The 12,672-nt window shown below is 32.6% G+C and overlaps 2 protein-coding genes across 2 annotated transcripts in view; both read right to left on the reverse strand.

The window, feature by feature from the left end:
• The window catches only part of LOC107454766 (dopamine receptor 1), a 328,591-nt gene that overhangs the window by 45,515 nt on the left and 270,404 nt on the right, over nt 1-12,672 (reverse strand). The window lies entirely within an intron of this gene.
• Nucleotides 1,237-6,429, reverse strand: LOC147807517 (uncharacterized). Its single transcript, XM_087166561.1, has 3 exons — nt 6,354-6,429; nt 4,932-6,269; nt 1,237-4,841 (listed from the first exon to the last, which is right to left on the reverse strand). Exons 1-3 carry the CDS (start codon nt 6,427-6,429, stop codon nt 1,237-1,239), a joined length of 5,019 nt encoding a protein of 1,672 aa, XP_087022687.1.

Genomic DNA, 12,672 nt, shown 5'->3' on the forward strand with positions numbered 1-12,672 from the left:
ACACAGAGTTAGCATAGAAGCGTTTCCATATTTTTGCCCAAACTCTGCATGTTTTCGTTTTATACAGTGAAAAAGAAAAATAACTGCACATTTGCTTCTCTTAGTGTGGTACGCGATCTGCAGCTTCAAGCATCATCTTTAAAATTCTGCCAACAGTTTTGGCTTGTAAAATCTTTCAAAACATTTGCTGCTAAAAGGCATATAGAAAAGTTTCGATGTTTTTCTCCTACCCCTGTACATTATATAACTGTTCAATTTGAGAACGGTTTTAATCTCTATGAGGTCTTTCACATTTTTAAAAATTTAGATACAAATATTAGGAGTAATATTTGGTAACATCCTAAGTCTCTCGCTCTCATTTTTTTTAATTATTACGTTTATTAATTTTTTTATTGTATTTTAAGTCAAGTCAAGCATGAGCTAATAAAATAAAAATCTCGAGAGAGATAAATAAGTTTTTCTTCAATAATGACTTAACAGTTATTATTTAAAGCAGAAAAAAAGTAACAAAAAAAACCTCCTTAAAAATCTCGTAAAATTGCAATAACTTTCAAATAAATTAGAATTTTAAAAACAATTGCAATAAATTTATAATGGCACTATGAACACGGAGAATTTCAAATACGTATTTGTGTCTGATTCCAGTAAGTCCAATTTGACAGTTGTAAATTCTTAAACCAATAACCGAATTTAAATTCTTTTTTATTGCATCGTACTCCTTCAAAAATTTTTTTCACGATTCCGTAATTTCAATTAGAAAACTGAAATTATGAAATAGCCCTATAGTTTTACTAAATGTAGCGTAAAAAATAAAATAAATAAATAAAGTACGTAAAATAAATTAAAATTTATATAAAAAAAAAAGCTCGTTTTCATTACCAAAATGATCCTTTTCAGAACAACTAACTCTGTTGCTCTACAGCTGTACCCCTGTTTCGTGCTTCCGATAAATCTACCCGATCTATCCAGCGATGAAATAACTTAAATTTACAAGTAATACCTGCGTACACATATTTACAAAAGCAACCATTTTATTTTCGTAGAACACATCTAGCACAACATTCTTTTTGTTGCCACTCACACTTTTCATATATACACAGGCGAAAAAATCGTTTTAGTTAATATTTACACTTTAAATGAATGACGTCATCTTATGAGAGTGACGTAACACTCCCACCTTTTGATTATGTGTATTCCAATAATCAAAACAACAAAAAATCTAATATAAATTTAAAATTATGTGTCCAAATATCTTGATGGTATCTTAACAGTTCGGCCACTTCTTGTGGTAACGATGTTTCGTAAGGTACTTGAGAAATTATTATGCTTGTCATCTTTATTTGAAGTTGCGCTTTCGTTTGGAGTTGAACCTTCATTTGGTGTCGAACGTATTTCCAGTGGATAAATCCGCTGCACTGGCCTCAAAAACTCGGTATGTGCTGTTTTAAGTCGAGCCACGCGTATCCTTTTATCTTTACCAGGATAGACGGCAATAACTTTAGCCATCGGCCAGTGTAATCTTTTCTTTAAGTCATCTTCGATTAACACAATCTCGCCAACCTTTAGATCATAATAGTTATTCTTCTTGCGCGGTTGAAGGAGTGTCGCTAGGTATTCGCGGCGAAATCTTTTTCTCAACTGTTCTCTTAACGTCTGTTGATGTCTATAGCGTTTTTTAAGATCTATTGTATCCAGCTGATCTAAATCAGGTACTCCCACCGTCGAGATCTCTTGTAAAAACATGGACGGAGAAAGAGGTATTAAGTCATCCAGATCTTCTGAGAGGTATGTGAGAGGTCTTGAATTGATAACGGACTCGCAGTCACACAGAACACTAATCATTTCTTCGTATGAAAGGCATGCTTTCCCCAAAATTTTTCGAAGAATATTTTTTACCAATTTCACCATAATCTCCCAAAAGCCTCCCCACCAGGGAGCAGACGGTGGATTAAATTTCCATTCAATTTTGTATACTGATGTTTCAGCTTCAATTGACTTCCAATCTAAGGACTGAAGTAGATTCTCAGCTCCTATAAAATTACTCCCGTTGTCACAATAGATGATGTGAGGTCTTCCTCGGCGAGCAATGAATCTTCGTAAACTCAAAAGGAACGCCTTAGTTGAAAGTGACTGCACCAGTTCTAGATGTATTGATCGATAAACGGCACATGTGTAGATGACGATCCAACTTTTCACACCTTCCTTTAAATGAAGAGGTCCGGCAAGATCTATCCCGACCACTTCAAAAACAGAAGCTTCTTTAACCCTGTCTTCAGGTAAACCTACGGGAACAGTTTTTATACTTCGTGCATTATATCGTTTGCATCTAATACAGGTTTTGAGGATGCGACGAACTGCTCGACGTCCATTAATAATCCAATAATTTTCTCTTAAATTGGACAGTAAAATTTGCAGTCCAGCATGTAAACATTTCAAATGCTTCTCTTTGATTAGCATATCAACCAACATAAGTTTTTCTGGAAGCAAAATAGGCAGTCTAAAATTCTCGGTATCATTTCTCTCTGTCAATTTTGTTTTAATTCTATAGATTCCTTTTTCATCTTTGAAGACATTCAATGATTTTAAGCTTTTTATATAATCTGCAGTAAATGCTTCATTTTGAATAACTTTTATAAGTTTGATTTCTGCATTTTCTACTTCAGCCAGAGTTAGTCCACCCTTTTTCCTATCTTTTTCAGACAGTTTGCAATTTTCAAGGAATCTTAGAATCCATCCAACCATTCTGACATTTTTTGTGTAGCTTGAAAAATAAGAAAAAAACTGATTTGTTCCAAGCAAATTTTTACTTATGAGTATGGTTGTTCTTTTTTCTTTTTCCTTGTTGATAACTTGTTCATCAATTATATATTCAGATAGAGGCCATGTGTTTTCAGGTAATTTCAACCAGGAGGGACCTTCCCACCACCTTGAACTCAATAATTTTGTTACCGAGCAGCCGCGTGATGGTAGATCGGCTGGATTAGAGTGACCGGGAACGTGTCGCCAATTTCCTGATGAAAGAGCACGGATTTCTTTTACTCTATTTCTGACAAACACACTCCATGGCTCATCTTTCTGGATCCATTGTAAAGCAGTTGTAGAATCGGACCAATAATGAATCTTGACATTTTCTATTTCTAAACTTTTCTTAACGAAATCTGCTAAACGAGTACCAATGCAACAGCTTAGAAGTTCAAGTCTAGGAATAGATACTCTTTTTAAAGGTGCTATTCTTGATTTAGCAAGTAACAATTGTACTGTTGTTTGATATTCTGTCTCACATCTAATGTAAACAACAGCTGCATAGGACAGACCACTAGCGTCGCAAAATACATGAAGACTTAAGCTACTATTTCTCAAAATAGCGTGACGGGGAATTTTCACTGTATGCAGTATATTCAGGTCTTCCAACCATTTGAGAAATTTCATTTTTATATCCTCAGAAACTTTTGAATCCCAACCTAATTTTGATTGCCAACTTGTTTGCAATAAAATCTTCGGATATAACATAATTGGACAAGTAAATCCGATTGGATCAAATACTCGATTAGCAAAAGATAACATTACTCTTCTGGTGATAATTTCTGGAGGATCAATAATTGTTCGAGTGTCACAAAACAATACGTCCTCTGATCTGTCCCACAGAAGACCCAACACAGGTGACGGTTCAAATTTTTCAGTTAAGTTTTCTTTCTCTGTAAACTCCCAACCTCGCAGTTCGAATTTTGCTGCAGCCATTAAGTCTGTCGAACATTGAATGAACTCTTTTAACTGTTGTTCAGAATCTACAGACGTGACACAATTGTCGACGTAGAAGGATTTTTTCAGCTTCATAGCCACCTCTTGGACATTGGAGGATTCATACTTGTTCACATGATGTTGAATAACAGCTCCCAGTAAAAAAGGACTGCAATTTAAACCAAAGACAACTCTGGCGTGTTGAAAAACTTTAACTGTTTTCGCTTCCTTATCCTCCCACCACAGAAATTTTAAATATTTCCTATCGTCTTCATTTACGGATATCTGGAGAAAAGCCTTCCTTATATCTGATATAACTCCAATTTTCTTTTCTCGAAATTTTATTAGTAAGGTAGGGATCATTTTTAACAAGTTTGGTCCTTTCATCAGGTAGTCATTTAACGATAAGTTATCTCTTGTTTTACAAGAAGCGTCAAAAACTGGTCTGACGTTCGTGGTGGAATTGGACTTGAAAACTCCTCTATGAGGAAGATAATGGCCGGTACCTTCGTTTGATTCTTCGATGAAACCTTCTTTTATCCATTCTCCAAAAACTGCATTATAACTATCCAAACGGTTATCCTTGATAAGTTTAGCTGTCATCGTTTTCAATCTTCTGCCCGCAATATCTCTGTTACAAAGCATATCGCTTACATCTTTCACCCATGGAAGACTAATTTCATATCTACCATCTGGGTGTATTTTGACAGTTCTAGAAAAGTGTTCCGTTGCTAGAGCATCGTATTCTTCTGAAGTAATTGTCTCGCAAGGATCAGCTATACCAATTGTTTCCAATTCCCATAAGTCAGTAACCGAAGTATTTTGAATGAAAAGTGATGTTGAGATAAGCCCAGTGGAACTATAAGTATGGTTTGGTTTTCCCATTACAGTCCAACCAAGGTACGTTTCCATTGCTACCAGTCCGCACTTTAATTGCATGGTTTGACCAGTGTATAGTTTTCCAAGATAATCCGCTCCTATCAAAAGTTCGATTTGTTGAGAATCTTTACCTACATCAGAGATATGGATTCCTTTACTTCGTAATTCAGCTAACCAAGGACCATTTTTCAAACTTGGAATATAGCCACAGATTACCTGTTGGTCTAAAACTTGAATTTCGAACTTTTTATTTTTCTTCATATTTCTTATCCACAATGTGTATTTTTTATGTTCTTTTCTGGAACTAGCTCCACCAAAGACTACGTGTGTTAAAGTTTCATATTTGTTTGTCCTCCATCCCATTTCATTTATTGTTGATTTCAGGATGTACGACCGTTGAGATCCTGTATCACATAGTGCTCTAACAGTTTTCCGTTGTCCATTGGCTTCAATAACTACCATAAGGGTTTGCAATAAGACTTCAGGTTGGCTTTGATTCGACAAAGTAGTATTTTCTTCAGTTGATGTATCCACAGCCGATGTCTGATTTATTTGGCTCAAGTCTGGGCACATTACAGGCCAATGTCTTTTGTTACAGACAATACATCGAATATTAGTCCTGCAGTGTTTCGAGCGATGTCCCACCTTCAGACATAAAAAACAGGCCTTCTGTTTCTTTATTATTTCCTGTTTCTCATCTAATGATAAATTCTTACCTTTAAAACAATTTTCTGAATTATGTTGTTTCCCGCAAAAAATGCAGTTGCGTTTAAAATGTGGTACTATTGGCCTATTCTCAGAGAGCAAATCATTTGCAGTAAAAACAGGAGTTGATATTTCGAAATCTTTGTCTCTTTTACGATGCGAAGAGTCATAATTTTTAAAACCAGTTTTCGCCATAGAAATACGTTCTTCGCCTTCGACTTCGGCTCTCAAAAATGTTAATAACTGCGATAATTTATTGCCATAGGAATCATTTGAATCATTTTCCTTAGTAATTACAGGATTTCTCAGCCACACTCTTAATAAATCCTCTGGAATACATGATTCCACAAGCGGAAACAACATTGCTGCGTATTTCTCTTTTGTTACGCCAATAGACTCCAGTGAACGCAGATATGACTCCAATTTATCGTAAAGTTGCATTATGTTCATCTTTGCTTTTGTGTTCATTACATTTTTCACCACTAAATTTAATAATTCTCTTACGTAATATTCGACGAGGAGTTCTTCCCGCCCAAATCTCGTTTTTAAACTTTCTACCACTTTGGCATAATTATCAGCAGACGGCGGATAACTGTCCACAATTTCCCTTGCTCTACTCCCGACAACCATGCATTGAATGAGATATTGGAATTTGTCCTCATCACTCATACATTCATCATCATGGATTCGACTAAATTGGCTCCAAAAACTTAACCAATCCTTGACTTCCCCACTAAATTTAACTAATTCTATTTTGGGAAGCTTTAATTTTGTCTTTTCAGCCGTCACAGACAAAGCGGTTTCGGGAAATGTGAGAAATTTTTCCAAATATATTTTCACTTCAATACGAATTGCATCAGTTTTTTCCTTGTACTCTTCAATTTTATCGTATTCTTCAGATAAGTTTTCTGATTTGGCGTCAACTAATAATTTATAGATTTCTTCATCTAATAATGCCAAATCGTTTGCAATACGTTCAAAAGATGAAAATTTAATTTCAATATCTTTACGAGTACTTTTATTTTCCTTACACATCGCCAATAACTGATTATAACGTTTTGTAAATGTTCCACGAACAGGAATTCGTTTGGCGATAAGAGAATCCATAATTACAGTCGCCAATTAATATTGCAAATGAAACTAACCTTTAAAATCCGGGTCACCACAATGTTTCGTGCTTCCGATAAATCTACCCGATCTATCCAGCGATGAAATAACTTAAATTTACAAGTAATACCTGCGTACACATATTTACAAAAGCAACCATTTTATTTTCGTAGAACACATCTAGCACAACATTCTTTTTGTTGCCACTCACACTTTTCATATATACACAGGCGAAAAAATCGTTTTAGTTAATATTTACACTTTAAATGAATGACGTCATCTTATGAGAGTGACGTAACAACCCCCGCGTCCCGCAGAGTGACGTGCGTGGATGGTACCTTTTGCTACAAGTTAAGCAGTTTATAAATCTTAGACTATTTATAAATTCTTTTATTCTACGGTATTCTCCTACGCAATTTTCAACAAAAACCTTCGTGATTTCTTAGCCAAAAGAGAGGCCCTTACAACTTTTTTAATACACACAAAGTTTTGTGTCATAGCAGAAAACAACTTGAGAATGTTTTAAGCTCGAAATTTATATTCTGATGAGTTTTAAGCACATAAAGTTTATGAAAATTTTGCGAGATATTTTTTTTTTGTGGTTGTTAATAAAATTGACTTCAGTAACGCAATATTAAACAATTGAAAAACAATATATATGAGCAAAATTGAAAAAATCTATATTCCGAGATTTTGTTAAACATCGCTGTTTAAATCGTGAATGCATCGTGATTTAAAATTTAGCACTAATTGGTTATATAAACCAATGTTCGCGTTGGCAGCAACTTGGAAAAGCAGTCTAAAACACTTATTGGTCCTTCACAACGTTAAGTATCCCAAAAAATTAACAAATGAGACGTCCAGTTTATATAACGAAGAGAACTGGTTATTTAAATTATCTTAACATGGTCACCGCAGTTGCTTATTAAGAACTATTTCTGAGACATTATTCCTCATCAATTCCACGACATTCCTAGGTGGGTCTTAGCCTTCTCAAGATTTTTTTAGTCACTCTTTTTTTTCGGCAGTGGTCTTCCAATTATTCACTCTCAGGATGACAAAATCTCTTTTCTAGGCAGGCAAACTATCTGAGGTTGGATCGCTCCTTAACTCTTATTCCAATGGGCTAGGCCAAAAATACTTTTCGTCTTTATTGTTTTTCGTTCATTTTGATAATGTGGCTAGCCCATTTAATTATTTGAATTTTTATGTCTTTGACGACACCAGGTTTATTAATAAATTTTTAGATTTGAGTATCTGTGCCAAACGCCATCATTATTTATAATTATTATTTTAATAGCTATATAACGCCGTTATTATTTTAATGGATATAATTTTAGACTACCCAGCAACTGCTTATAAAAATTCCTTTTTTTTAATATCTATCACTAACAAAAATTTCTCTATTATATTCTAAATATTTAATCGGTTTAAAAACATAAATAATTATTAAAAACGAAATTTCTTTAACATTCTAAGAGAACTTGTAAGGCTTGTTTGCTAAATTTTCTAACAAAGTTGCCACACAAACGTTACTCTGCAAATATGATTCGAAACTTGATATCGGAAACTTTATGTTTCCTTCTCAAAATGCAGCTCCAAATTCTGCCCTCCATAAACTCGTAACTTTATTTGAAAATTGATTCGATAAAAACACATTCCATGCCCTGAGAAAACTTTTCGGCGATTCTTCAGCAGAAACGCATTTCTTTCGCCAAGAGAGAAACATGTTGTGTAGGTAGTACAAAAGCGGTAAAGTCAAACAGAGGAAACGGAAACTGTTGAAAACCTAGAATTCCATTTAAATACGAAATCAGATACTTCAAACCAGGACGTGAGTTAGCTAAATATACTATTTTGCTCTGTCAATACAAAAGAATAAACTGTTTAGTAAAAGCAGACGATAAAATTGTACCACGTGCTCGCAGCAAAATAAAAAAAAATCCTTGCGTTTACCATGAGTACAGTCAGCAAAAAAAAAAAAGATATCACCCTGAATAACTTTTGTTCTAATGATCGGATTTTCACGAACTAAGTGTCAATCTTAATGGTTCCCGGGGGTGACCTCAAATATGCTAATTAATTAGTGCTAACTATTAATTAAGTTACGAAATCAGACACAAAAACGTACTTTCTCTGAATAAACATGTATTTTTTTTTACATATTTGGATTCCTGACCTTCAAAATATAGGGGATAGCCGCAATCTGGGAAATGTGGTCCCCATAGTTTGGTCAGGAGAGCGATCCAAAGTTCGTACCCCTTAATGTTAATTTCGCTTTTTGCGTTTTCAGTCATATTTTCAAAACTAATGAAGCAATTCAAAAAAAAATTGCACCCACTCATAAAACTCATTTACCCAAAGATAATTTCATGAAAAAAATAATTTTTAATATTTATTTATTATTTTTTATTTTTTAATTAAATTGAGGATGAAAAAATATTGAATTATAAGGTATGAATTTTTTTATACCATAATAATCTACATATTTTTCAATAGAAAAATCTAAAGTTTCAACTGTTTTTATTTATTAGAATCTGAAAAAAATTAAAATTAATTATTTTTAAAAAAATAATTTGGCGACAATAAAAAAATGATTAAATGGGGCGATTAATATTAAAATGTGATAAACTTGCGAGGAACTTGACTTCGCGCGCGTAGTGTAAAATTTCATTCATATTTTTTTCGCTAATAATCGTTTGCTAATCTTTTTATTTTTATTTCTTTCAAACTATAAAATACGATGTTTCTTTTTAGTCATTTAATAATTTATTTGTAATTCAGCAAAGAAATTATGAATAAAACATTTTGAATAAAAAACACTTTATTCAACGAATGTCTAGTTTTATAAAGGCGTGCATCTGATAGAATATGATTATGCACCAGATTGTGCTTACTTAATGTGATTATTTTTTAATTTTTGATTTTCTTTTTCAATAACTGATACAATTTCAATAATATACATACGTATGCATAGATTTGGAATAATATATTTATCAATTTCTTGAATATATATTTTATAATTATTAATACGAATGCGTAGTCAACATTTTTAATCATCTTAAAACTTCGCCCGGTGGCTGAGCGGTAGCGCTTCGCGATGTCGTTCCTCGGGCCGGGCAAGGCTGACTCAGCCTTTCATCCCTTCAGTGGGTCGATAAATAAATACCAAGCATGATTGGGAACTAAACACTGGGGGTTCCGCGTTCGGCTGACCACCTCACCGGAACATCTGCTCCTGCACCCCAGAGCCCTAGGTCCAGAAAACTGAGGTGGGCACAGTAGGCCTTGGCCCTCCATGGGCTGTCGTGCAGCTGAGTTTAGAGTAGAGTTTTTTAAAACTTCTTTACATCTTATATATCGCCTTAATCTTAAAATAAATTTGTAAATTACCTGTCTGTGCGTGTTTCGCAGAATTATTTTTCTAACTTTTTTATTGAATTTTAATGCAATTTTTTTTAAATTCTATTATGTATATTTTTTTCCAATAATATACTGTTCAATCATTTAAGTACTTTAATTTATGTTTTTCTTTAAAATAAAATTACTTTTTAAATTATTGCTAAGTTCTTATTGAAAGAAAACTTAGAATTATTCCCAGCTATCTGAGAATTAAATCTTGTTAAGAAATTAAAAATATTCTTCTGATCACACACAATATCATTCGAAGCAGAACAGCTGACTATTTACTAAAAATACTATTGTTTACGAAAAATGAAGATAAATTATTAATTTTATTTTTTTTATTGCTTCTTATTTATTCGAGTAATGAAAAGTAAATGCGTATGTGCGCACAGGGGAAAAATTTAACAGATTGTTTTGTTTTTTAAATGAACAAAAAACTATGGGCATGCAATTTTAATTCAACATTCAAAGTTAATCTTGTGCGCTAACCCTTTTAAGTTACCCTTTTGTCTTAAAAAGGTGAAAATATTTTCTTTAAAAGTTGTTTGTATGATTTCTCAACTTTTGCACAGTTCAAAAAAATATTGCTATATCAGGAAAATGTTCGATATGCCTTGTTTTGTTAAACAACTACTAAAATAAAAAATTGTAAAAAGATTTGAAAAACGTGCTATTTTTACAATCATTATCTCAAAAATTGTTCTTTTACTCCATTTGACTTTTTTCTTCTTAAATTACTTATAATCATAGTTTTAACACACGTTTTGAAGAAATTATGTATACAAATTTCTCCTAATATTTCGTAATAAAAAAACAAAAATATTAATGATTTATTTATACAGTGAAACCTGCCAAGTTGACCACACTTGTAAGTTTTACACCTGAATAAGTTGACCACAATTATCAAGAACGGAAATTTTCCTACATAATAAAGAAGCAAAACCTTTGTAACTTGACCACCTGTCTATCTTGTATGTTGACCACTGAAATAAGTTAATTTTGTCTAGGAGTATGAAATTCTATTCTATAATATAGGAGAAATTCTATGAAAACCCTCATAAGTTGACCAGAAAAAAAAATTCAGAAAATTTTCTGTCATTTTGCAATGTATGTTAATATTTCACTTGTTTGGTGAAATTGTGTAAAAAGCTAATCTAAACCCTTTTGTGAGTTGACCATCTGGGGAAACTGTAGGGAGTCAGCTTTTGACCATTTCTTTCATTCATTCATTGAAAACAGGTGTGTTAGTTGAAAAGTTGCTCTTCCAGTTGCAATAGTGAGCAAATAGGCTTGTATGTGTAGTAATAACAGAATAAATTTTAAAGTGTTAAAATAATTTAGTTTTGTTAAAGTTTTCAATGTTTTGCTGTTCTGATATTTTAAGAAATTGTTTTTATTAAACACTTCACATGCATAACTAACAAAATAATTTTTTTTTAAAAGTTAGTTAAATATTAAAATCATTTCTGTGTAACAAATTGAAGTTCGTTTAGGTTTAAACACATTTCTTGAGATATTCATTTAGCCATTTGCTAAATCAAATTTTAATGTCAAGTAAAAAAAAAATTAAATACATAGCAACATGTGGGAAACGAAAAAGTAAACAATGTCCCACCCCTTCTATAAGTTGACCACTGGTCTACGTTGGCCACTAAAACAATGCACATGAAGTGGTCAACTTACACAAGTTTTACTGTAATTGTTTCATTGAACCAGAGTAGTTAATTGTTTTTGTAATAATCGGCCTTACAACTATTTAACTTAGATTCTTTGGACTAGGCGTCACTTCATGCATGTCTTTCGAGATTGAAATTTCAAAGATAAAATGTAAAAATTACAAGAATGCGTAAGCTGGTTTCAACTAACAAAAAAAAGGGACAAAATCGTTGGCCATATAACATTTATTAAGTTTTACAATTTTATCGAAAATAAATACCGTGATTTCTATAAAATTTTGCGATTATGCATCAGAATAGCTATCTTTTATCAGGTCCACCTCTGCTTGATCACTTTTTTTTCCTTCCCTAAGAAACTCGAAGTGAGGGGCAATAGCATTCAACCCTACAACTCTTCAAAAATTTATGATAACTTATAAAAATTTGTTTTTAATTCAAAACTGTCATACAAATTACATTAAAACAGCTTTAAAAAAATAAATAATGTCAGATAAAAAGGTAAAGATTCTATAATCTTGCAGAATCAAAAATAATTTAATAATTTATTTAAATTTTCTTTTAAAAGGAGATTAAAAAAAAAAAAAAGCCCAGAAAGCAACGCGAAAAATTCTTTTGGTTGCTTAGCAACGAGAAGCACTATCTTTTCCCATCTTGTCATTCATTCAGTTTCTTTATGGTTGTTATAAATTATTTCCCCTTCTATGGCGAGGTAATTTGGCATATTTTTAAAAAATCGCCAGATATATAAATCCTTATTGCGACCTAATTTACAACCCATTTTTTTCGAAATTTTGTCTACCCCCCTATTTTAAGGGTCAGGATTCCAAATATGTAAAAAAAAATACATGTTTATTCAGAGAAAGTACGTTTTTGTGTCTGATTTCGTAACTTAATTAATAGTTAGCACTAATTAATTAGCATATTTGAGGTCACCCCCAGGAACCATTAAGATTGACACTTAGTTCGTGAAAATCCGATCATTAGAACAAAAGTTATTCAGGGTGATATCTTTTTTTTTTTGCTGACTGTACATATGGTTCCTGATAGAAATGCAAATTCGCAGTACTACTTTCATTTTTTTTATGGAAAAAAGAGAGAAATAAGCTAACCAAAATGTCTATTCATGCTCACGTTAGGGAATAAATTTAAGTAAAACCGATGT

The sequence above is a fragment of the Parasteatoda tepidariorum genome, chromosome 6 (genome assembly GCF_982258835.1).
Source record: "Parasteatoda tepidariorum strain Cologne lab strain chromosome 6, Ptep-v5.0, whole genome shotgun sequence".
NCBI classification, from domain to species: domain Eukaryota; kingdom Metazoa; phylum Arthropoda; class Arachnida; order Araneae; family Theridiidae; genus Parasteatoda; species Parasteatoda tepidariorum.